This window comes from Dendropsophus ebraccatus, chromosome 1 (genome assembly GCF_027789765.1).
Source record: "Dendropsophus ebraccatus isolate aDenEbr1 chromosome 1, aDenEbr1.pat, whole genome shotgun sequence".
Lineage (NCBI taxonomy): Eukaryota > Metazoa > Chordata > Amphibia > Anura > Hylidae > Dendropsophus > Dendropsophus ebraccatus.
Window position 1 is genome coordinate 141,096,798 of NC_091454.1, and position 27,257 is coordinate 141,124,054.

A 27,257-nucleotide genomic window follows, 5' to 3' on the forward strand; every position below is an offset into this window, starting at 1 on the left:
CTGTGGTGCACGGATATAGTGGCACCCTGCCAACATTGGATGCTGAGGTATCAGCATAGATTTACTAACATGGCCGAACATATACTGCTAGTAACTGCTCTGGTGATTTCTCACATGTATACAAGTTTTACTTGGATTTAAAAGCCAGATGTACTATACACTTCCTGACTAATAATGTATATGTGTACCAGAAATGACCCACGTGGTCACTAGCTGTCTTATGGTGCGTTTACACAGAAAGATTTATCTGGCAGGTCTTTGAAGCCAAAGCCAGGAACAGACTATAAACAGAGAAAAGGTCATGAAGGAAAGACTGGGATCCATCCTATTTTCAAATCCATTCCTGGCTTCGGCTTCAAAAATCTGCCAGATAAATCTCTCTGCCATAGAAGTAAATTGGGTCCAGGCACCAATATGTCAGCACCTGATTTTGACAGCCACAATGGGATGTAAAAGCACCCTGAGGCTAGGTTCCCACACAGCATTTTTTGCAACCAAAACCAGGAGTGGATTGAAAACACAGAAACGCTATGTTCAAACACTTGAAATTGAGTGCATGGCCGTCATGGCAAATGATGGCTGTTATTTTAAAACAATGGCCGTTGTTTGAAAATAACAGCAATTATTTGCCATTAAATTGTGGCCATCCACTAAATTTCAACCAATCCCTCCTAACAGGAGAAGTTGCTGATGACTAGAGAACAGCCAATGTTATACCCATACACAAGAAGGGGAATAGAGAAGAGCCCAGTAACTACAGGCCAGTTAGCTTAACATCTGTAGTAGAAAAATAATGGAAAATCTAAAAAAAAAAAATGCAACACTGTTAGTAAAATCTCAGTCTAGAAGCAAGGGCTGCTTTGTCATGCACAAATACTAGCAGAAGAGTGGACATAAGTATATTTATAGCTAGTGCTCTCTGAGTACAGTGACAATATTATACAAATGACAGCTGTGAATATCTCACTCCAACAAGGGGTAAATGTACTATCTCCATTACCTACCTACATTGCTCGTTACAAAGAGTTGCTCTAGCTTTGGGCTTATACACAGAACCATACTAAGGATTCATGTAACACTGATCTAGAATATGGTAATAGAATAGATTCTTATGTAGACATGCATGCCTCCTATAGGTTTCAGAGAATGTAGCAATCTCCTCCAAGGAGAAGTCCGGCCAAAATTTATTTTTTATATGTTATTACTGATGGAAAGTTATACAATTTTCTAATGTACATTAATTATGGGAAATGCTCATATACTGCTATTTCCCTTAATTTATTGTATCAGGAAGTGTTAGAATTATCTCTGAAGCAGTGACGTCACGACGAATGGCGTACTTCCTATGGAGTGTCCAGTAGGGGGTGCACTATATATAGAAGTCAATGAGTACCATTGACTTCTATATATAGTGCGCCCCTGCTGGACACTCCATTGGAATTACAATGGATGTGTATGTAAATGTAGTATACAGTGTTTTTGATTGAATACATTTATGAAATACTTTGGGGAGCAAGTGTCCTTGCTCCCCAAAGTATTCCATAAATGTAAGCAATCAGTACATAACAGTAAGCCCGCCGAATCGCCGCCGCCCACCGCTCTGGACTACTGAACTACTACTACTCTCCCCACCTGCTCATAGCATGAGCAGGTGATGGGAGAGTAGTAGCTGGGTTATATCTCCGACATCATCCCCCTCCTGCTGCTTCCTTACTCTATCTCAGAGATATAATCCGGCTACTACTGTCCTATCACCTGCGCATGCTATGAGCAGGTGGGAAGAGTAGTAGTTCGCCGCCGCCGCCGCTGATGCTGCCATGCAGGGGAGCCGCACATCACTGCAGCCATCATCCCCCTCCTGCTGCTTCCTTACTCTATCTGATGGCTGACTCCCCGCCCGGCCGCCGCTCTCCGATCACACGTGCCGGCGGCCGGGCGGGGAGTCAGCCATCAGATAGATTAAGGAAGCAAGAAGCAGCAGGAGGGGGATGATGGCTGCAGTGATGTGCGGCTCCCCTGCACGGCAGCATCAGCGGCGGCGAACTACTACTCTCCCCACCTGCTCATAGCATGTGCAGGTGATGGGAGAGTAGTAGCCGGATTATATAGCTGAGATAGAGTAAGGAAGCAGCAGGAGGGGGATGATGGCTGCAGTGATGAGCGGCTCCCCTGCGCGGCATCAGCGATCTCGGAGATATAACCCAGCTACTACTCTCCCATCACCTGTGCATGCTATGAGCAGGTGGGGAGAGTAGTAGTTCAGTAGTCCAGAGCGGCGGGCGTTCGGTAGCGGCGGGCGGGCGGCGGCGATTCGGCGGGCTTACTGTTATGTACTGATTGCTTACATTTATGGAATACTTTGGGGAGCAAGGACACTTGCTCCCCAAAGTATTTCATAAATGTATTCAATCAAAATCACTGTATACTACATTGGAATTACAATGGATGTGTATGTAAATGGAGTGTCCAGCTGGGGCGCACTATATATAGAAGTCAATGGTACTCATTGACTTCTATATATATATAGTGCGCCCCCTACTGGACACTCCATAGGAATTACACCATTCGTCGTGACGTCACTGCTTCAGAGATAATTCTAACACTTCCTGATACACTAAATTAAGGGAAATAGCAGTATATGAGCATTTCCCATAATTAATGTACATTAGAAAATTGTATAACTTTCCATCAGTAATAACATATAAAAAATACATTTTGGCCGGACTTCTCCTTTAAGGGAAACGGTCAGCCCTTGGGCTGGTCCCGAGGTGCTGACAGTGTAGTGCAGATGTGTGTCCCACATTGTCTGGCCTCTCATTCTTTTTGTCCTCGTGCTATAGTTTGTCCCGGGCCGTGTGCGCCCATTTGCCGGCTCGGGCCTGCGCCCTGGATGTGTGCGGACTGCGGACCGTCGGCGTTAACGTACCAACCGAGGGCATTGGCTCCAGGCCCTCAGTGCGCCTGCGGCGCTACAGCTTCCCCGACCCCCAAAATACGGCGCATGCGCGTTAACGCCGCAGGCCGCACACATCCAGGGCGCAGGCCTGAGCCGGCAAATGGACGCACACGGCCCGTGCCAGGAACAGCGCATGCGCAAATAAAGATTGTGTCACCGGGAAGCAGGAGGGCGGGCCACAATGACCAGCCACGCCAAAGGAGGAGGCAGTAGAGGTGAGGCGTGCCGAAGTGCGGCATGAATACCTCACCGCTACACCTCTATGACACTTGATAACAAGGTATTGGGACGGATTGGGGACAAAGTATAGTACCGCGGACAAAAAGAATGAGAGGCCAGACAATGTGGGAAACACATCAACACTTAACTGTCAGCACCTTGGGACCAGCCCAGGTGCTGACAGATTCCCTTTAACCATACAGATTGCTCTACAGTGGACCATAATGCACATGGTCATATGCTGGAAGCCTACAGTATATGGCTATGTTCCCACTATGGGAACATGCTGTCCTTTATCAGGAAAAGGAAGAGCCTGATGGCAGCTAATAATGATCATTATTTGCAGCTGTCATTATCAACAGATGGCTGCCTTTTTCCAATAGAATCCCATAGGGGGAACATAGCCTATCTATGCAATATGTGGGTGCATTTCCAGTCAAGCATAGACAGCCACTCAGGCTTTCTGTTTAAGTCTTTTATTTGAAATATTCTGAAGCAAACATACATACAATCCTCAGAAGATCCAACAAATGTAAGAGGAGGTTCCCAGAACAGAAATCTACGGACAGGTTGCTATGTACATTATTCTAGTCTGCACATTGTTATAAAAGAGGGTAGAAATACTCAGATTTGTCTGTATCAAAACACAAGTAGACAAAATCCTAATCTTTAGAGGCAATACGATAAATAGCAATTATTTCTCTTTTTCATTAAATTATATGACGTCTTTAAACAAAGTTAACAGTAGATGAGAACTTGGCTCAGCAAGAGATCAAATCATACTGCAGTTAATACATTTATTCATGGGAAAGGGGAAGAAGGTGCGGCGTCACTTAGCAGCATGGCATGGATGGCAGTGTAGGGAGCGTACCTAATACTGACACATTCACTAATACATGTTTCTATCTGGCCATGGCAGAAGAAGTGTGAATGTTACGGTTTGCCACTGCATGTCGTTTAAAGAAAACATGTCACCAGGACAGGCTCTATTGCATGTTTCTGAGAAGGATGGGGAGACTTGCTAAACTCTCTAGTTCAGCTTGATGTAGATGTGCTGGGATCTAAAAGGGTCATGGTGACAGGTAGTCTAAAATGGTAGACATATCAGGCAGTTGTACCAAAATATATTACTCTTTATAATGTGTGAATGAGCTGGATGTGAATACGTTTATCATGGAAAGCATAAAATGATCGTAGTGTTTTATAACATTTACTTTTAATTATATGCATTTTATTCTATATAGCATGATTGCTACAAAGAACCATCATATATTATCCCTGACATAGTATTTGCAACAGAGGAGATATTGATTTCTAGTGACAGAAACCTTTAAGCAGTGCCTAAGAAGGTTTGGACTGTCCACAGAGCACTGGTGGGTATCTGAGCTCCTAGAGCCCAATCAATATAATCTTAGGACAAATCTATATGCCCTGTTAAAAGAAACATTTGTTTGCTAAATTCTCATTTAGAATGCATATTGTATGCATAATGCACTGCTTAGATGTCTTTAATTTCTGACACATGCAGGGCTCTATTACTTGCTACTGGTTGACTTGCAGGACTTTAACATTGGACAGAAAAAAGGAAACAAATCAAACAAATCCTACAGCTGTAAGCTTGTCTTTGGGCTTTGCCAAGCGGCCTTCACATAGGCTCATAAATGGCTTTTAGACAATGCCAAGGGGGGTAAAGCATCATAAAGTATGTAACTTATGTTAACCTTATAAAGCTTTAGCAGTCACACAGAAGTCCAATCCTACAAGATCCAGCAACAATGTGATGTAATTCTGCATGAAAACATGAGGTGTTTATTATATATTAATATATATATGTAAATTGTGCAAGGTTTACAAGAATATGGCATATGGAAAAATAAAGGCAGTTTACGGATAGGTGAAATGATTGCATATATATGCACACACTAATACATACACTATCGTATTCTATATACATAGTCATGCACATATGTACATATAAAATCTAATGGATATCATATAATATTTTTATGACAAGCGAGACAGCACCTTAAAAATCAAAAAAGGAAAAAAAAAAATGTTGTGAAAGTATATATATATTTATTTATATTTATATATGTATACATAGTCAATATGACTACATTTAAATACAATAAAAACAATCTTCAATAAGTCATAATAACATTGAAAACTGGGTGATAATAGGCTAGTCTAGAATGTGGGCAGAATACTTGTAGAGACCTCTTGCTGAAGGGGACAAGGTGGAGTCAGCAGCACATTGCAGACAATAACAGGAAAGTAATGTTGCATATACTGGCTTAGGAAATACAAGGACAAGCTGTGCAATGTCAGATTTTTGGACATTAAATGATGCAGAAATTAGGTATTTAAAAAATATCATGATTACTTCATGTTTTCTCGTAGAAAGATGTTCAGATTCCGCCATCAGTCACCAGTTTTGCGTTAGACTACTCCCAAGTGTGCAACACTGAGCCAGCTCTATGGAAGTAAGGTGGGAATTGCCTTGTACATGGCCACCAATGGCAACAAGTGTTTGTCACATAAATGAAGAGAGCTAGGAGACCAAGGATTCATCTTTTCTACATTTGCTGATATCATATTGTGAATGATAGCATGCATAACTCCCTCATTCTCTAAAGGACAATGCTGATCATGTGCAGATTTGGTCAAAGACTTTCAGTCACTAGAACGCGCCCTAAAAATGCCCAAAAGATGGATCTCATATTTTATTTACCTGAATGGTAACTCCCAAAACAATAGGGTGCAAATTCTATATAATTTTTATTTTGTTCATCCAGGAATCACAATTTTTTTAAAGGAATTCTAGGAATTCCAGCTGGCCTAAAATTTCTACTTAACTATTATGATCCTAAACAGCTTTTTTTTTTACAGTATCTGTAACATTTCCAGAAACTGATAACAGTTATACAGCTTACAGTCTCTTAATGCACAGTATTACACCTCTCCACTAAGGCCCAAGCAACTAGTGCCGTAAAATTGTGGGAAAGTCACCATAGTAGCCAATAACAAGCGTTGTCTTTGTCTGCACTCATTTTTACACATAGGGCTCAACTGTATTATAACCGTCATAACAATTGGTATTATTTTAAACCACCGCTAAAACACCTATATAAATAAAAGATGTAAACCACTATCAGAATCATCAACCCAAATATTTTTCTGGCATTGTACCGTTATTGTGAAGCCATACTGCTTATTGTCATATTGGTTTATTTTACCATCAGTTATCCGTCTCTACATGTATAAACTCTGCTGTCAGACATGTTTCATTAGTTACAATCCAGCCAGTCACCACTGGGCCTGTGTGAGGTGAAATAAATCCCACTGCTGAACATAAATTTACAAATGACATGAAGGATATGTCTAGGAAAAGAAAAAAAGGTTGAATTTAATGATACTTAATGATACCAGTGGCAGCAGTAGAATTGTGAATGCTGCTCTGGATTATAATACAGGTTTACAGAATCATAACTCAAGACTGGAACAGTGTAAGTAATGCAGTTACTCCAATCCCTCTATAGCTTTTATCTGTTTCTAAAAAGAACACTTTCACTAGCAGAGGCACTTTTGCTCTCTTAAGATAGATTTATGACGAGTGTCAAGCCACTAACTATATAACATTCAAGTCTAATACATCCTACACAATCCTAACACATTATACCGTCCATTAATCCAGGGGCCACATAAAATATAAATGAATATGCACATGAGGTAAAATAGATTTTGTATGACTTTTGTTAGGTAGAGCCAAACAACTCACAGACCATGCTTTATAGTTATTGCATGATGAATACTATAGACAAACTAACCAGACTCCGTAATTCTTCACTCCATATACCGTGCCACGTGTACTGTGTCAATATTGACACTAAGCCCTCTCATAACCATGTTATTAGTTTACATTAAGCAATACCATTGGACATTCTTGCTCATTCTGCATAGTCATACAAAAGTCACCCTACTTACATGGAAAAAAGGCCTTAGTTTTACTAGAGGAGACAATTCCAGGAATAAAACAGCACTAAAATAAGTGTTAATAAAGAGTTTTAAGTTCTACATAGTGAATTGTGTACTATGGAAACAGCCTGCAGGGTTTTAAAACATAGGTTTTACAAGTGAACATGTGTTCCATTAGACTATGTTCCCACAACACCTTTATTTTTTTTGTCTGTTTTGTGTGCATTTTTTTGGGATGGTTGACATTTTGGTGCCAAAACACAGCAGTTTATGCAAGCTATGGCCGTAATTTGAATAAAACAAGCAGGTTTTGGCACCAAAATGACTGAAGACCATGAAACAGCCAAAAAAAGTTGTTGTGGGAACATAGCTTTAACCTGCATGGTCTAAGACATTGCTTATTGTGAGGTTTAAGAGGACCTTTCTAGGCTCTTGACATTTGTGTTTTAGTAAATACCTGTGCTCTCTATAAAACAACAATCAGAGGTATCTTACCTTAGCTGGTGTAGTGCCATTCCTCCTGGAAATGCAGATGTAAATTGGTAACTGGGCTTTACCACCCCCTCTCAGTCCAGTTGTCCTTTTATTCATACATTTCTAAGAGGAATGACAATACACAGCTGCTAGAAAGGATTCTCCAAAACATATATTATTTTTGATAGGCAATACATGTATTTGCTAAAACACACAGGTCAGAAGAGGTCGCAGGTCCTGTGTAATGTTACTTAAAGGGGTACTCCGGACTAAGGGGCTTTTTTGGCAATGGCCGGGGAGGAGGTGGATGAGGGCAATGACGTCCCCTTACCTCCCCGATTCAAGCGGCGTGTTCCAAACCGCGCCGCTCCTAGTCCGCGCTGTCCGGCCGCTTCCTGGTCTCTGACGCGGGCTGGAGACGTGACGTTTCAAGTCCGCTCGGCCAGTCAGTGGCAGAGGCGAGATCCTGCCTCTGCCACTGACTGGCTGAGCGGACTTGAAATGTCACGTCTCAAGCCCCTGCAGAGACCAGGAAACAGCCGGACAGCGCGGACTAGGAGTGGTGCGATCCGGTACACTGCGCTGAAACCGGGGAGGTTTGGGGACATCATTGCCCTCATCCACCTCCTCGCCGGCCATAGCCAAAAAAGCCCCCCAGCCCAGAGTACCCTTTTAATTGTTAAAATTCATTTCTATCTGTGTGCAAGGAAATCTGTCACTAGTTTCATGCTGCCTGAACAGCTTAAAACACTGAAAGGCTTCCATATACCAACGTTATATAATTTTTAGAGTAATCATAGTTAGACCTTCATGACCTAAAACACAAATAGAGAGTGGTCTGTCTATCAGGGACCTGGAGCTCCATTTCCCACTATACAAATATGATTACTCTGTGAATCATAAATCATTGTGATAGGGAAGCCTGTGAGTGATTCATGCTGCCCTCGGTTCAAGCAGCATGAAACTACGGACAGATTCCCTAGAACTAAAAGCAGTGTTTCCCAGGAATCGCATCCTACTATCCTCCTGTAACTCTCCCATTGCTGGCCTGTAGGTTGTTTGTTAGCTTACATATGACTGCCCAGTGAAACATTTTAATGTACATACCAAATGCTGCATCATTTAAGTGGATAAAATCTGACCACAATGGGAAAGAAAAACTGAAAAGGACCATTTTTTTCACAAATGTACAAGTCTCTCTTAAAAGACAGACTCAGTCTAAGCTGATGACGAATACTGGAATACGAGCAAACGCTCTGTTAAAGAGCTGGGGGGAAAAAACAACAACTTACATTTCTCACTTTCCTTTTTTGTCTTTCTGCTGTCCCCCTCATATTGCTGGGCCTTGAGGTCCATGTGAAAGGTCAAACGTGTCCTAAATGAATGCTTAACAGTCCACATAAACAAATACAGTACCTTAACTCTTAGTTGCTAGGTTTTTTAATTTGAATGAACATCCCCCTCAGTTTCTCATTAAAAATATTTTTAATTTCTCTCTTTTTAGTCATTAACATATGCTTTAGTGTCACACATGTTCTTTTCAAGTCCAATATTTATTACGCTTTAGGGGATCCTGTTTTCTGTCTGCTATCAGGGCTCTCTTTGTGAGTCCGTATGTGAGCAGCATGCGCACTCTGAAGATCAAAGGTTAAATCACATTGTGCACACTCCCACGATTGCTCCAACTTTGTACTTGGAACATGCTTTTCTGTGTCAGGGTTGGCTGGCCTCTCCTCATCCTCCTCTTCATCCTTGACCTTGTGCACAATAAAGAGGTGTCTGTTGAGTGATATTTGGGATGTGTAACACAAGCCACAGTGCACACACTGGCATGTTGAGTTGTCACTCTTGTGCTGAGGTATGTGCTCTAAAAATTCTTTACTGCTGACTGCAGTAAAGCCACACTTTGCACATTTATACGCTGCTTTTAGCTTCTTTGCATCTGGACCATCCTTTGCATCTGAGTCCTTAAGTTCCTTTTTGACAGCTTTCTTTGGACCAGCAGTCTAGAGAGCAGAAACAAAGTTTCAGTAAAAAAACAATATCTTGTGCAACTCATTATCAGGAATTTCACCCAAAATGTAATAATGACCATTTACTTATAAATGAGAAGTTAACGCAAAGGGCTCCTGTCTTGTTGTGGATAGACAACAAAACTGCAGTAATACTAGTTGTCACTTCTGAATAAGCAACAGAGTAACTGTTTACTACCATTTACTGGGATGCAAACTAATCCGAAAGTAATAGCTAAAATGACCGCACTTCCAGTTCTCATTTTTGTAATTATTGTTATTTTCCCTTCCTGTAATTTGGCATATTGTACCTGCTCTTGATCTCCAGGCGAAGTTGTTGTTTTTGAAGAGGGCAGCTGGGGGACTTCAGGGTTTTTGATGCCATGCATTAAAATTATGTGATTGGCCAGCATGGACGGCTTGGCAAAAGTAGGCTTCTCAGTACAATAGCTGAAAGGTACAAAATGATGATACAATATATGGAATTTATTCTGATAATGACAGGAATCTACGCTTCATAAAACAGTTCTAATAATTAAAAAAAACCTGTTTCAGTTGACTTTGCAGGATAACCTATCCTATAAGTATGTTATTACTTATAGAAAATTATACATTTTTCTAATGTACATTAATTATGGGAAATGCTCATATACTGCCATTTCCCTTAATTTAGTGTATCAGGAAGTGTTAGAATTCTCTCAGATCCAGTGACGTCACGACGTATGGTGTAATTCCTATGGAGTTTCCAGCAGGGGCGCTCTCTATATAGAAGTCAATGAGTACCATTGACTTCTATATATAGTGCGCCCCTGCTGGACACTGCATAGGAATTACAGTGTATGTAATGTAATGTTATGCACTGTACTTTTGTGACTTCATGAATACATTTATGGAATACTTTGGGGAGCAAGTGTCCTTGCTCCCCAAAGTATCCCATAAATGTATTCAATGAATACATTTGCAGGGCACCGAGCAGGGAGGGAGAGAAGTGCCATCTACCTCCCCCCTCCCTCCCTGCTCGGTGCTGGGCACATATACACAGTACTACTCCCCCATTATCTGCAGATAATGGGGGGTGTAGTACCTGTGCTATGCCGCCGCTGACACAGGGGCTGCTTTTCATGCCCCCCGCTGCTCCTCCTCCCGGCTTCAAACTTACTACTGCGCCGCTGACTTCCCGCCGCCCGCGCCGCTCCTCACTGTCCGGCAGGCCGCTGACTCCCTCCCGCCCGCACGCCCCGTTCCTCACACTATCTGGCCGGCCGGCGCTCTCTGCTCTTGTATGCCGGCCGCGTCAGCCCGCCCCCACCCCGGCCGGGAGCACTGAGCTTCCTGGTGTCCCCGGCCAGGGACATATTTGTTTATACTATGTATTGGGTGCTAGTTTAGAGCCAGGGAATCATTGGGTAGAATAAGTGGCTCATGTTTTACATATAACAGCATCTAATGGCAGTCTGTAGTAAGAGTGGAGAAAGTGTTAGATTTGTTATACACTCTATAAATACCCACAGACACATGCTGAAATGCAAACTCTTCAATCACCTTATATTGATTGTGGTTTTTAGGTGCTTAAGGCTGGGTTCACACTGCATTTTTGCAATAGTTTTATGCAATCAATTTTTTCTATTGACTTCCATTATAAAAAAACCCAGTTCATAATGCTTTTTTTTGTTTTTTGCAGCATTTTTTTTATAGTGGAAGTCAATGGAAAACCAGATCAAAACAGATGCACACAAATGCATCTTTTTTTTTTTGGCATGAAACAGATGGGAAAAAAAGGATTGCAAAAACACAGTATAGACCCAGCCAAACAACTACTCAAAAGTTTCCTCAGGGAGACCATTTATGATGTGGCTGAACCATGGTAGACACATAGCTGAGAACCACCTATCAAACACAGCACGATTTTATTAATGGTAAATTGTGCATAGTTTTTGCTCCATTGGTGGAGTGCCAATTATGATGGCTCGAGCATACTGGGTACGGGACAAGCTTTTGACTAACTGTCCACTAGATGACTTTTATATGTTTATTATGTAGAAATTTAGGACAATTTGTAAAGACGTCAATTATACTTCTCTACTACAGGATGAAATAGGTAATGCCAGTTTAATATATTTGTTTTATTTAAATCTCCTAAAGGCACCGAGATGAGCCAAAAACGAAATAAATAATGCTTTTCTTTATCCAAAATTCCTGAATTTGACTTTCCAAAAACCTCAGAGCAGAATATGTCACTTTGATTCTTGTTCACACGCACACAAAATTGTATTGCAGTTCTCCCTCTCTAAACAGAGGCATACCTATCGACTGAAAGATCCAGTCAGTCACAGATGTAAATGATAATATTTTCAGTAAATATGAGAGTAATATCTGAAAGGCTGCTACCATTATGGAAATGTAATTTAAAGGCTTACCAACAGGCGTACTCCTTTTTTGTATCATGGTTATTTCTAGCATGTCGTCGTAAGCTGGTTGTAGAGTTGAAGGAACGCTCACATTGCCGGCATGGGTACCTTTTCATGCTCTACAGAAAAGCACATATTGCAGTAATGAGCAAGTTGTCTCACAATGTTATTCATGCTATTCAGTGCACAGGAAGAGGGAATTATTTAACAGTAATATTACATCCACTTTTAACACAAGGACTATGAAACTCATTTATGCAGACCAAATTATTAGAAAAGCTGCCTAGCAACTAGTGATGTCACCATACCAAAATTTTGACTTTGATACTGATACTAACTTTAGTATTTTGAAACTCTATACCAATTTGATACTTAAAGGAACAGTGTCACATTTTTGATAATTTTTTAATGAAAAGTAATAAGTATAAAGTCTGTTGGATGTTTTTTTTTTTTTTTAATGTAGTGTTTCATTATTTTTTTTTAAATGTATTGCTGCACAGGGGGCTGCCATGTTTATAGTGTCTGTGTGTGACGTCATTTCACAACACACACACAGACACTATACGGCACCTCCACATCATTGAAGTGAACCGACGGAGTCCGTCTGGTTCACTTCGCTGGAGGCTCCGTCACTGTGCACTGCGCATGTGCATAGACATGCGCAGTACACAGCTGCAGTACATGGGGCGGGTGGCGGCGCCATTTTCTTGAGGTCCCAGCACGAGAACCGGGGAGGAGAGAGAGACCGCACAGTGAGTGTACAGGAGAACTGTGTGCAGCTCTCTCTCTCCACCCCCGCCCCCCGCCGGAGGGAAAGAAATTAAATAAACTTTTGCTTTGGGTGCTGGGACATTGCTATCACCCAGCAATGTCCCGGCACCAGTCACCGCAGCTCTCTCCTTCTTTCCCCCAGCAGCAGCTCAGCAGCGTTCTGTGGGGGAACGGGCTTGGAGATGCTGCGGGGGGAAGAAGGAGAGAGTAAGGCTGATCGCAGGGGGAGCAGGGCACAGCAGCGTCTGCTGCATGCTGTCCCCCCTGCGGCTGCCGGACCCGGGAGCGCCGGCATCATGATGGTGATGGGGGCAGAGAGGAGGTGAGGGGATGATGGGGGCAGAGGAGCTGAGGGGATGATGGGGCATCGTGGGGTCTAATCGGGGCAGAATAATCCTTTGCAGACCTGAGGGGGATCCGGGCAGCTGTCAGTGAACCGGGCCGGCGAGGACTGGTGGTGCGCGGGGCTCCCCCGCTCCGGGCTGTGACAGGAGTGGAATGCTGCCTGGGAGATGGGGCAGCCCCGGCGTCCACCGGCCGCCGCTGTTTCCACCTGGTGGCCGGTGGACGCCGGGGCTGCCCCATCTCCCAGGCCGCATTCCACTCCTGTCACAGCCCGGAGCGGGGGAGCCCCGCGCACCACCAGTCCTCGCCGGCCCGGTTCACTGACAGCTGCCCGGATCCCTCTCAGGTCTGCAAAGGATTATTCTGCCCCGATTAGACCCCCCCGATGCCCCATCATCCCTTCAGCTCCTCTGCCCCAATCATCCCCTCACCTCCTCTGCCCCCATCATCCCCTCCTCTATCACCCCCATCATCCCCTCACCTCCTCTATCACCCCCATCATCCCCTCACCTCCTCTGCCCCCATCATCCCCTCCTCTATCACCCCCATCATCCCATCCCCTCCTCTATCACCCCCATCATCCCCACACCTCCTCTGCCCCCATCATCCCCTCCTCTGTCACCCCCATCATCCCCTCACCTCCTCTGCCCCCATCATCCCCTCCTCTATCACCCCCATCATCCCCTCACCTCCTCTGCCCCATCATCCCCTCACCTCCTCTGCCCCCATCATCCTTTCCTCTATCACCCCCATCATCCCCTCACCTCCTCTGCCCCATCATCCCCTCCTCTATCACCCCCATCATCCCCTCACCTCCTCTGCCCCATCATCCCCTCCTCTATCACCCCATCATCCCCTCACCTCCTCTGCCCCCATCATCCCCTCCTCTATCACCCCCATCATCCCCTCACCTCCTCTGCCCCATCATCCCCTCCTCTATCACCCCATCATCCCCTCACCTTCTCTGCCCCCATCATCCCCTCCTCTATCACCCCCATCATCCCCTCACCTCCTCTGCCCCCATCATCCCCTCACCTTCTCTGCCCCATCATCCCCTCCTCTATCACCCCCATCATCCCCTCACCTCCTCTGCCCCCATCATCCCCTCCTCTATCACCATCATCCCCTCCTCTGCCCCCATCATCCCCTCACCTCCTCTGCCCCCATCGTCCCCTCACCTCCTCTGCCCCATCATCCCCTCCTCTATCACCCCCATCATCCCCTCCTCTGCCTCCATCATCCCCTCACCTCCTCTGCCCCCATCATCCCCTCCTCTATCACCCCCATCATCCCCTCCTCTGCCCCCATCATCCCCTCACCTCCTCTGCCCCCATCATCCCCTCACCTCCTCTGCCCCATCATCCCCTCCTCTATCACCCCATCATCCCCTCACCTTCTCTGCCCCCATCATCCCCTCCTTTATCACCCCCATCATCCCCTCACCTCCTCTGCCCCCATCATCCCCTCACCTTCTCTGCCCCATCATCCCCTCCTCTATCACCCCCATCATCCCCTCACCTCCTCTGCCCCCATCATCCCCTCCTCTATCACCATCATCCCCTCCTCTGCCCCCATCATCCCCTCACCTCCTCTGCCCCCATCATCCCCTCACCTCCTCTGCCCCCATCATCCCCTCACCTCCTCTATCACCCCATCATCCCCTCACCTCCTCTATCACCCCCATCATCCCCTCCTCTAACGCCCCCATCATCCCCTCACCTCCTCTGCCCCCATCATCCCCTCACCTCCTCTGCCCCCATCATCCCCTCACCTCCTCTGCCCCCATCATCCCCTCCTCTATCACCCCCATCATCCCCTCACCTCCTCTGCCCCCATCATCCCCTCACCTCCTCTGCCCCCATCATCCCCTCCTCTATCACCCCCATCATCCCCTCACCTCCTCTGCCCCCATCATCCCCTCCTCTGTCACCCCCATCATCCCCTCACCTCCTCTATCACCCCCATCATCCCCTTACCTCCTCTGTCACCCCCATCATCTTCTCCTCCTCTCACCCCCATCTCCTTCTATCACCCCCATCTCCTTCTATCACCCTCCTCCTCCTCTCTCCCCTTCACCTCCTTTCACCCCCACCACCTCCTGTAACTGTTCTGGGGGGGGGACCCGCCTGCTTCTACCGTGCCTTCTCCCTGTGCCCCCCGCTGTTCCCCGCCCACCCCCCCAGTTGCTCCTTCTGCCACATCAGCTCCCCCCCCGTCACCCCAGCCTCTCTGCCCCGTCACCCCAGCCTCTCCCCCCCAGTCACCCCAGCCTCCCTCCTCCCTGCCACATCAGCCTCTCCCTCCTGTCACACCAGCCTCCTCCAGCCTCTCCCCCCTGTCACCCCAGCCTCCTCCAGCTTCTTCCTCCTAACACCCCAGCCTCTCCCCCGTCTCCCCAGCCTCCTCCAGCTTCTCCCCCCTGTCACCCCAGCCTCCTCCAGCTTCTCCCTCTTGTCACCCCAGCCTCCTCCAGCCTCTCCCCCTTGTCACCCCAGCCTCTCCCCCGTCACCCCAGCCTCTCCCCCTTGTCACCCCAGCCTCCTCCAGCCTCTCCCTCTGTCACCCCAGCTTCTTCCCCCTGTCACCCCAGCCTCCTCCAGCCTCTTCCTCCTGTCACCCTAGCCTCTTCCCCTTTACCCCAGCTTCTTCCCTCCTGTCACCCCAGCCTCTTCCCTCCTGTCACCCCAGCTTCTCCCTTTTGCGCAGCTGCCTGTATGAGAGTGCATGTACGAGCTGCCTGTATGAGAGTGCATGAATGAGCTGCCTGTATGAGAGTGCATGTACGTGCTGCCTGTATGAGAGTGCATGAATGAGCTGCCTGTATGAGAGTGCATGTGCGAGCTGCCTGTAGGAGAGTGCGTGTACGAGCTGCCTGTAGGAGAGTGCGTGTACGAGCTGCCTGTAGGAGAGTGCGTATACGAGCTGCCTGTAGGAGAGTGCGTATACGTGCTGCCTGTATGAGAGTGCTTGAATGAGATGCCTGTATGAGAGTGCATGAATGAGATGCCTGTATGAGAGTGCATGAATGAGCTGCCTGTATGAGAGTGCATGTACGTGCTGCCTGTATGAGAGTGCATGTACAAGCTGCCTGAATGAGAGTGCATGAACGAGCTGCCTGTATGAGTGTGCATGAATGAGATGCCTGTATGAGAGTGCATGAATGAGATGCCTGTATGAGAGTGCATGAATGAGATGCCTGTATGAGAGTGCATGAATAAGCTGCCTGTATGAGAGTGCATGTGCGAGCTGCCTGTATGAGAGTGCATGTGCGAGCTGCCTGAATGAGAGTGCATGTACGAGCTGCCTGTATGAGAGTGCATGTACGTGCTGCCTGTATGAGAGTGCATGTACGTGCTGCCTGAATGAGAGTGCATGTACGAGCTGCCTGTATGAGTGCATGTACGTGCTGCCTGTATGAGAGTGCATGTACAAGCTGCCTGTATGAGAGTGCATGTACGTGCTGCCTGTATGAGAGTGCATGTACAAGCTGCCTGAATGAGAGTGCATGAATGAGCTGCCTGTATGAGAGTGCATGAATGAGCTGCCTGTATGAGTGCATGAATGAGCTGCCTGTATGAGAGTGCATGAATGAGCTGCCTGTATGAGTGCATGAATGAGCTGCCTGTATGAGAGTGCATGAATGAGCTGCCTGTATGAGAGTGCATGAATGAACTGCCTGTATGAGAGTGCATGAATGAGCTGCCTGTATGAGAGTGCATGAATGAGCTGCCTGTATGAGAGTGCATGAATGAGCTGCCTGTATGAGAGTGCATGAATGAACTGCCTGTATGAGAGTGCATGAATGAGCTGCCTGTATGAGAGTGTATGTACGTGCTGCCTGTATGAGAGTGCATGTACGAGCTGCCTGTATGAGAGTGCATGAATGAGCTGTCTGTATGAGAGTGCATGTACGTGCTGCCTGTATGAGAGTGCATGTACGTGCTGCCTGTATGAGAGTGCATGTACGTGCTGCCTGTATGAGAGTGCATGTACGTGCTGCCTGTATGAGAGTGCATGTACGTGCTGCCTGTATGAGAGTGCATGTACGTGCTGCCTGTATGAGAGTGCATGAATGAGATGCCTGTATGAGAGTGCATGTACGAGCTGCCTGTATGAGAGTGCATGTACGTGCTGCCTGTATGAGAGTGCATGAATGAGATGCCTGTATGAGATTGCATGTACGAGCTGCCTGTATGAGTGTGCATGTACCAGCTGCCTGTATGAGAGTGCATGTACGAGCCGCCTGTATGAGTGTACATTAAGGATCAGCAAATGTGCAGCAGTAGCGAAACCCTTCGCTATGCTCGGCCGTCAGCCGGCTGCATTAGAGCTCCGCTCCAGGTGCTAGGAAAAGCTGGATACAGTCCTGGGAGAAGCTCCCCAGAGCTGTAACCAGATTTGCTAGACACCTGGAGCGGAGCTCTAATGCAACCGTCTGACGGCCGAGCATAGCGAAGGGTTTCGCTACTGCTGCACATTTGCTGATCCCAAGTGTACAGGCATGAGCTGTGATTGTAACAACAATACTATGTGCATTCGGGGGATGGGCGATGAGAAGTGCGGGAGGTGAGTGTGGGCAGGCGAGCTGTATGTGGTTCTGGAGCAGGTTGAGGTGTATTAGAAGGTTCTGCAGCAGCTGAGGTTTATTTAGAAAGGCTAGGGACACGCTTGTATCTGTACTGCTGTGCAGACAACAAAAAAATGGTGCTGCCCAGCAGTACAGATAATAGCACCTTTCCCCTCTTTGTTTCCCTGTGAAAAGAGGAGGGAGGTGCTGATGTCACAGCAGTTGAGCAAAGACTGCCTCTTTTTTTCAGCATCCGTCTTTCAGGCTGCTTTTACCAGCAGTTTCCTAGTGGAGCTCCCCCTGGTGGCCATCACTGGGAAATATGGAAAATTAGATAGTTAATTTTTCATATTTCTCATATTTCCTTACATAAAAAAAAATGAAAAACACATATAAATTAACCAAAAAAAAATAAATTCGGTTTTAACACTTTAATTTTTTTTTTCTTTGCGGCACATTCCCTTTAAGTATAAAAAAAAAAAAAAATACAATTACACCTATAATAAAAATCTATGCCCGAAAGGAATTATCACTAATTTGCTACCAAAAGTAGAAAAACATGAAATACTATCACAACAAAACAACATAAAAACAAGCCTTGGGGAGGCGGGAAGCCATATTACTGGGACAGATCTTGTCAATATAAAGTGTTAGTGCATCAGTACAGGTTTAAAAATTCATTCCTAAAGCGTAAATGCATGTAATAAAGTGCAAGTGCAACAAAATATCATGCTATCAGTATGCTGAACAAAGGAGTGCACAGGCATTCCACGTCCCTGTTCTGTGCAGAACATGGAACACATCTATGTGGCCTAACTCAGAACCCTATATTGTCTTGATTGATTCCCTTTAAGCCTGAAGGGCTGTGTAAGGGATCAGTCTTGTGCCATGATCTGTAGTTTTGATCAGTACCACCTTTGTATATATGCAACATTTTAATCACTTCTTTTAATAATTTTTTTTCTCGGCTGTGATTTGACCAAAAATCTGCAAATTTAGACTTTGGCTAATTTTTTTAATGCTTACACCATGCGAGATTGGGAAAATGATAATTAGGCAATTTTGACAATTCTCTAAAGCAGTTCTTTTCAATTTCAGTCCTCATGGCCCACCAACAGGTCATGTTTTGAGGATTTCCTTAGTATTTCCCAGATAGTATAATTATACTTAGCGCATCAAAGGTGTTCTCTGTATGGCATATCCTTAAGGCATGACCTGTTGGTGGGTCATGAGGACTGGAATTAAAAAGCATACAAGAAATTGTCTAAACTGGATGACCTTAGTTCTGTTGGGTTTGGATTCTGCAAAATAGTTTTTCTTTGCAACTTTGGCCTACCCTAACAAGATGCCCCATTCACCATACAAGTTTTCTGTCAGCTTAATGGCATGTTGTCACAGTTGTACTAAGGTTCCCCTCTGTCAGACCTCCTTTTGGATTCAACGTCAACAACTCACTGCCAAAATAGAGCTGTACTGGAAAACTACAGCTATGCCGCTAGGCACGCTCATCACTTCAGCTCTACCATTGCAGGTATTGGTCGGTATCTTACAGTCCTGGCCAAAAGTTTTGAGACTGCCACAAATTTTAGTTTTCACAAAGTTTGCTGCTTCAGTGTTTTTAGATCTTTTGGTCAGATATGGCATATGCATTTCACAAGGTTTTAACCTTGTATTAACAAATACAGTGGTACCTTGGTTTAAAATCCACTTTAGGAGACTGTCCTGGCACTTCCTGATCTTTCCTGGGCACCCTGAAACCTTCGTCATTTAGCATTTGAAACTCTCTCCTTGAAGTTCTTGATCATCTGACAAATGGTTGATTTAGGGCCAATCATACAAGCAATGTCCTTAGCTATAAAGCCCATTCGATACAAACCAATGATGACTGAACATATTTCCATGGTTAAAGAACACACTAATTTTAAGAACCATCACATTTTTAAAGCAACCAGACTGCTCTTACAATACAGTCAGCTTAATAAAGAGATATCTGCTGCCTTGTCCATATTAGCACTTTCTCCTGAGATAATAAGAAGATTATGTTAACAGGTCATTTTGTAGCAGGGCTGAAATTTTGTGGAAATTCGAATTTTGTGATTAAAGTAAAGTGTCACTGTCATTAGATGACTGGGAGGACGTCACTGATTACTTCTTGTCCTCAGTAGTGAGTGTGCGTGATATCCTTATACAGTTCAGATTTTTGCATCGGGTCTACTATACTCCTGGCCGTTTGAAACTCCTGGGAATGGCAGCGGATGACAACTGCTTCCGTTGTCAGAGTGACACCGGAACTTTTCTACATTCCGTATTTTCATGCCCTAAGGTGCTTACTTTCTGGTCCTCTGTTCTGCTCTTTCTGCATCAGCACTTCGACTTTCCTCGGATTCTATCGCCCCAGGTATCCCTACTTGATGTCATAGATAGGGTTGTATTTGGCACATATCAACGTTTGTTCTTTCGTATCCTACTATTCTGTGCCAGAAAGGTCGTGATTATGGCATGAAAACCCTGTCTCTCACAATGGAAATCCTTAGTCAACTCATAAAAAAAAATTATGAATGTAAGTTGCAAAGCTGCTTTGTAGCACATCTACTGTTGAGATTTAGGTTTTAAAAGTTATAACGACAGTGACACTGAGACAGCAAACTATGAAAACCAAAATTTGTGTCTGCCTTAAAACTTTTGGCCAGAACCCTACATTCTAACAATGTCATTCTTTGCCTTCTGACAGAGTTGCTGCCTAGTTTGTTTCTTTTTCTTACTGGACAACCCATGCATTGACCTCCAATGCATTTTTACACAAATTGAAAAACACTCCAAACGATAAGGGACTGTTCACATAAATGTTCACCTGTATGCAGGGCATATATCAGGATACTGTACTGTATTTTTTGGACTATAAGACACACACCTGGTTAAGACACTGAAAACAGGAAAAAAAATATTTTATACTAACTAAACTTCCCTGGTGGTCAAAGTGAGTGGAGGGATCCATGTAACTAATTTTGTAATTGGTGGTTCAGGAATGAAAAGGGGTTAGCAATGGTTTGAATAGTTACTGTGTTATATTACTATGCCTGTAATACAGCCTAAGACAGCGGTTCTAATGACCTAAACTGTTGGCATCACAGATCCCTACGATGCTGTCAGTTTAACGCAATAGACCTGTAGCCGGGCTCCTGAATCTCCTTCTCCAGTCACAACTCTGATGGATTACCCGCTCAGCCAGTTAGTGACTGGGGCGCGACACCTATGACACTGTGCTACGGGTGCACAGGGAGAGGTAAGTAGTGCTTGTTTATTATTGGAATCAGCATAAAACCGCAAACAACAATCACCTACATAGCTGTGCAATTCATTTACCTTGTGTTTATGATAGAAAACATTTAAAGTAACCTAACATTTTCAATAGATGTTAAAGCAGATTATGTTTAACAGAAGGATGATTTATGCTGAAGGACTTCTTTAAACTTACCCTGCCATGACTTTTCTTCATGTGGAAGACATAGGTCTCCCTGTCGGGAATCCACTCAGAGCACTCTCCACATGTGTAGCCAGCTAGTTTCTGCTTGTGTTGTGACTCTGAAGACTCGTTGTCTCTCTTGTTGGTGGAGGAAGGGCCTTCACCTCTGCTAGAGGTTTTTGACGCTGAAGTGGAGTCATCATTTTTCTCTGATGTGGTATCTGACTTTTTTTGAGTGCCTGAGGAATCTTCTGAGCATTTGGGAAGTCCATGGACACTCTACACAGAAGGAAGAATATACATGAAACAGAATAAGTACTAATGTGTGTGGAGAATCTAAATATACTGAAAACATAAATCATGCTTTGCACATAGAAAAAAGATAGATACCCTAAAAAGCTATATACTTTATTTTTGTTATTGGGAAATAGGCATTTTATTAGTTATATATCAAGGAGCAATTTTGTTCTTCAATCCTTTTAGAACCCTATGTCCTTATTAGACAGTTCTACTGATTTTTAGACCTGATCAATTGCATTGTATTTTATTTTTACCCTTTATCTAACCATACTTCTTGTTATTATATGTACACCACTTTGGCCCTATGGTTTTAAATTTTTTAGCTCCTCTATGTTTTAGCATTACGGATTAAACACATCAATAGTTTAGGTATGCCTTGAGGACTGGTTCCTTTATCTAATCGTTTCTCTCTTTTGTGCTTTGGGTGGTGCACGTCAGTACACCTCAGCTTCCTTATCTGGTAGAGACTGGCGAGCTGTATCTCAGTTTGTTTTAAATTTTGTAAAGGTATCAATTCGCAAGAATTTTTCCTTGCCAACTGAATTTTGCCTTCTAGCAGCAAATATGGATAGAACAGAAGAATAAATATCCAAAAGCCAGTGGCAATTTAGCTATCACAGGATATGCTATAAACCATATAAAAGTAGTTCCTACAACGTGTCTCATGATTAACAAGGGAAAGTGGGCTGGTCTTAAAATTGTTAATGAAAGCAAGAAAAAAGATAAAGGGGTCCAATTCTGACCCCTGCAGTACACCACTAGAAGAGATGTCTCAATAACACTATGCTTCTTTAAAATGGGTTGTCCCAGATTATCCCCCATCCACAGGACAGTGGATATCAGCCGATCAGTGCTGGTCTGACCCCTGGGTCACCCACTGATCACGAGAATGGAGGTCACTAGTCCCCTGAACATAGCAGTAGTATGCATGCTCAACCACACCACCATTCACTCTATATAAGACCTCTGCACATAGCCAAGTCATAGATGAAAAAAAGAGCCAGGAATGGTGCTTAAAAGTCACTAGAGCTGTCACAGTCTATATTCAAGATCTCCATTTGTTGTCATTCAACAATTTTTTCTTATTGTTTTAACTTCAGTGCATAAAAACTATTCAGGTCATATAAAAGGCATATAGGCACACAACTTGTTACAAGACAACTCTATGATAACTTTTCTTTTATTGAAATAGGCCATACACCCAAGTCCTATAACTGTCTAGAAACTTTATAAATATAAAAGAGAGAAAGGTGCAGCTCACCCAAATCTCCCAACAATCGAGGTATCTGTACACAGATATAATACCTGATATATCTACAAACAAGCAAAAATATTCAAACCAAAGTCTGTCCTCTAGATTGTGTAATGAAGTTAATGAGGAATTATTGACACTAATATGTAAATAATTACTGAGAAATGTATTTAAATAAAATCGAACATTAAAAATCAATCATAGGAACAACATGTGAAACACATAAATAACACATAATTAAATATAACTGCAAAAGTTCTAAAGCAACATTGGAAACACAACTCACCACATAGTAATTGCTAGTGAATGTAATAGAAAGTGGTCCAAAGGCTGCTTAAAGGTGTTTTCCACTATTTGCCGTCTTTTGGACCACTTTCTATTACATTCACAAGCAATTACTATGTTGGGAGTTGTTTTTCCAATGTTGCCGCAAAACTTTTGCAATTACATTTAATTATATGTGTTATTTATGTGTTTTACACGTTGTTCCTATGATTGATTTTTAAAGGACAAGTGCCATGAAAAACTTTTTCCCAGTAATTGAAGCACATTACAAAGTTATATAACTCTGTAATATGCTTCAATCACCTATCTGCCTCCCTTCCCTGTCTTTTCCCCCCTCCACCCCCCACAGGAAGTGTCCTAACTCACACAGACCTGATTACTGTCGTCACCGTCACCAGGCAGCTCCTTCTTGTGAGGATGAGTCATCAGCAGGAGGGCTGCTCTCGGTCCTGTTACAGCAGCCCCCCCTCCCCAGTCCAAGTGATGGCTTGCAGTTGTTCAGCCAATGGGAGCTGAGCAAGCTGAGTCACCTGACAAGGCAGGGGAGGTGGGGGGGCTGCTGTAACAGGAGAAGGACCTGAGAGAAGAGCTTGGTGACGGTGATGACTGTAATTAGGTCTGTGTGAGTTAGGACACTTCCTGGTGGGGGGTGGAGGGGGGAAAAGACAGAGGGAAGGGAGGCAGATGGGTGATTGAATCATATTACAGAGTTATATAACTTTGTAATATGCTTCAATTACTGGGAAAAAGGTTTTCATGGCACTTGTCCTTTAAGGTTTGATTTTATTTAAATACATTTCTCAGTAATTATTTACATATCAGTGTCAATAATTCCTCATTCACTCCATTACACAATCTAGAGGACAGACTTTGGTTTGAATATTAAGCTATATATATATATATATATATATATATATATATATATATATATATGTCACAAGCTTGCACTATTTTAAACTCGAAACATTTTTACTGTAACAATTAAATTTTAATTTTGAAAGTGTCAATGTCGTTACGAAAAACTTTTGACATGTCATACACACATGTCAAAAGTTTTGATCGGTCCGGGTCTAAATGTGTTCAGACCAGTAATCATCAGGAGATGGAGCGGGAAGAAGACCACAGCTGCATCACGTCCTTTCCCCGCTCTGAGTTAGAAAATATGAGTCGGGCTCCATAGAGCTCCATTATAAGTCTGAATCTTTTTTTTCTAACTCAGAGCGGGGAGAGGATATTCTGCAGCGCAGCCTTCTCCCAGCTCATTCTCCCGATCGGGCCGATCAAAACTTTTGACATGTCTATAGCGTGAATCGGCACTATAGGGGCAGGCAGTGCTCCTAACGGTCTCACCAGACCATGAAGCACATGACTAACTGCACCAGAACAGCACCAAGGAGGAAGGTAAGAGACATACCTTCCTCCTCAGCATCTTCTGTGCAATAGGGGCATATCAGCAGGTTAGATTTATCTAACCTACTGATAAATGCCATTTAAGTATGTTAGCATTTACTTTAAGTAAAAAAAAAAGTTGCAATAGGTTTCAGGCTGGATTCACACACAGTATTCTGCTTATTCTGGTCAGCATTTGTAGCCAAAACTAGGAGTGAAACTGACACAGAAAAAATATATAATTGCAAGATTTCAGCTTCTGTCCTTTTGACCCACCCCTGGTTTTGGTTAAAATAGTGACCAAAATAAGGCACTAAATACTGTGTGTTTTGATCGGTCCTGGTCTGAGTGTTCAGACAAGTACTGATCAGGATTTTGGGAACATGGCCAAAGACTGCACTATCCATTCCCTTCATTTCAGACTGCATTATATGCAATTTGCAACCTCCACTTTAATGAGTTATTCAGCATTAGAAAAGCATGGCCACTTCCTTCCAGAGACAACATCACTCGTCTCCAGTTCAGGTGTGGTTTGCAATTAAGCTCCATTCACTTCAATGGAACAAAGTTGCAAAACCTCACCCAAAGTGGAGACGTTGTGCTGTCTCTGGAAGAAAGTGTCCATTTTTTTATAGCTGGATAACCCCTTTAAATTAAAATTGGGCTCATGTGTACCCCCCCCCCCCCCTGATTGGATTTTCATGTGATTATAAGGGTGAATAAATGCACACTAGTTGGATTACTTGCGAAAATAATCTGCAGCAACTCTGCATAGATTTTTATAACAGTTGTAGATTTGGTGCAGATTTAAAGGGGTATTCCCCCCAAAATTATTTTTGCATTAATACGTTGCCCACCCGTAGCTTTCCATCTTTCCAATATAAAGTTATTACGGATTCTGCACAGTTTTGCTGTTATCTAGGTGCCCCCACCCCCATGGATTGCATAGAATCATCAGCTCTCAGTCCACTCCGACACCGCTCCCTGCTCCTGGCCCCGACCCTCCGAGACGGCATCACGTGTCCTGCATCTCTTCAATGGGCCGGGTTATCGCGTCTAACCCAGCCAAATCGAAGTGATGGAGGACACTGATAGCGGTGGCTGCTGTTAGAGAGGAAGACAGGGATCAGTGCAGCTGAAACTGTCTCCCTTTCTAACAGCAGCCACCCCGTCACCCGAACCGTGTGCCCCCAGCCCCAGAGCTCATCCCCTGACTATGCCCCCTCACTCGTGTTGGCGCTTACCGGCAACCTTCCCCCCCGTCACCAGCGGCTACCGCCCCTCACTGGGCTCATTTGTGGAACTTCGGCGGCGCTTACCGGCAACCGCCCTCCGGGCCCCCACACGCCCGCTGGTGTTACTAGCGGCATTGGCACACTCCCCCGTTATGGTTGTGCACAGACCCGGTCACTCACGCCACCCCTGACATCCGCGGCGGCTCACCCTGCGGGTCATTCGTGGCGGGGTATACAGGCGGCACCCCATACCCCTCCGCCCCGTGAGGGCCGCGGGTGACAGAGGTGCCGCTGGACTCAGGGGTGCCGCGAGTGACCGGGTCTGTGCACAATCATACGGCTGATGCTGGGAGCGGGAGACTGTTTTCACAAGCGCCGCACTGTACTGAAGCAGCCATGTGACACTGTCAGTACAGCGCGGCGTTTATGAATACAGTCGTCTCCCGCTCCCAGCATCTAATTACAGATGCTGTCCGGCCGCGGGGAACTCTGTTACTGGCATCCCACTTACTAACCTGCATCGCGGCATCCCCCCCCCCCGCCCGCAATCTCAGCCCCCCCGGTAACTCACTAGCAGCGGCGCCATTCCTCCGCACCCGGCAAGCGCCCATAGCAATAACCCCCCGCATCCGGAAATCACCCAGCCCGCGGCAAGCGCCCCCAGCAATCCCCCCGCCCCCCGTAACTCACATCACACCCCCCCCCCCTAGATACAACCCCCCACCCCCCCTATTTCACTCAACTCTGCTGCATCACACAATCAACTCTGCTGCATCACACAATCAACTCCACTATATCACACAATCAACTCCACTATATCACACAATCAACTCCACTATATCACACAATCAACTCCACTATATCACACAATCAACTCCACTATATCACACAATCAACTCCACTATATCACACAATCAACTCCACTATATCACACAATCAACTCCACTATATCACACAATCAACTCCACTATATCACACAATCAACTCCGCTGCATCACACAATCAACTCCGCTGCATCACACAATCAACTCCGCTGCATCACACAATCAACTCTACTATATCACACAATCAACTCTACTATATCACACAATCAACTCTGCTGCATCACACAATCAACTCCACTAAATCACACATCAACTAAATCAACTCTACTGTTTTGTTTACTCAACTCTGCTGTATCACTTATTCAACTCTGTAATACAACTCACTCAGCTCTGCTACAGCATGTACCAATCAGACATTAGCATTGCATGATGGGAGATGTAGTTTTCTGGCCGGCGCCATGTTGGATATGGTTGGGCTTTTTAAAAAACTTGTAACTATGGAACGGAAGCAGCTAGAAAGACGGGAGATGGCTCAAAATACTCAGGGGGACTTGGTGAGTAAGACTGGCTAGGAGCATTTTATTTTTTTAGCTCTTGGGGGGAATACCCCTTTAATCTTCCCCATTGATTTCAATGGGAAGAATGTGCAACAAATCCACAGAATAAATTCACATGCTTCAGATTTTAAAATCCTCAACAAACTTTCTAGTATGCATTTGTATTGAAATAATCTTGTTTTCACCTTGTGCACAAGTTTTTTCCTCGGCCACATAATATGAAAA

At 44.6% G+C, this 27,257-nt stretch overlaps 1 protein-coding gene across 3 annotated transcripts in view; it reads right to left on the reverse strand.

The window, feature by feature from the left end:
- Positions 1–8,248: 8,248 nt before the first annotated feature.
- Positions 8,249–27,257, reverse strand: part of ZNF592 (zinc finger protein 592) — a 42,615-nt gene continuing 23,606 nt past the window's right edge. For all 3 annotated transcript variants that reach the window (XM_069980329.1, XM_069980337.1, XM_069980345.1), the window contains 4 exons: positions 21,203–21,469; positions 12,054–12,163; positions 9,948–10,086; positions 8,249–9,630 (listed from right to left, as the gene is read on the reverse strand). In XM_069980329.1, coding sequence (XP_069836430.1) covers positions 9,181–9,630; positions 9,948–10,086; positions 12,054–12,163; positions 21,203–21,469 — 966 coding nt within the window. In that variant the 3' untranslated portion in view covers positions 8,249–9,180. The remainder of the gene's footprint in view (positions 9,631–9,947; positions 10,087–12,053; positions 12,164–21,202; positions 21,470–27,257) is intronic.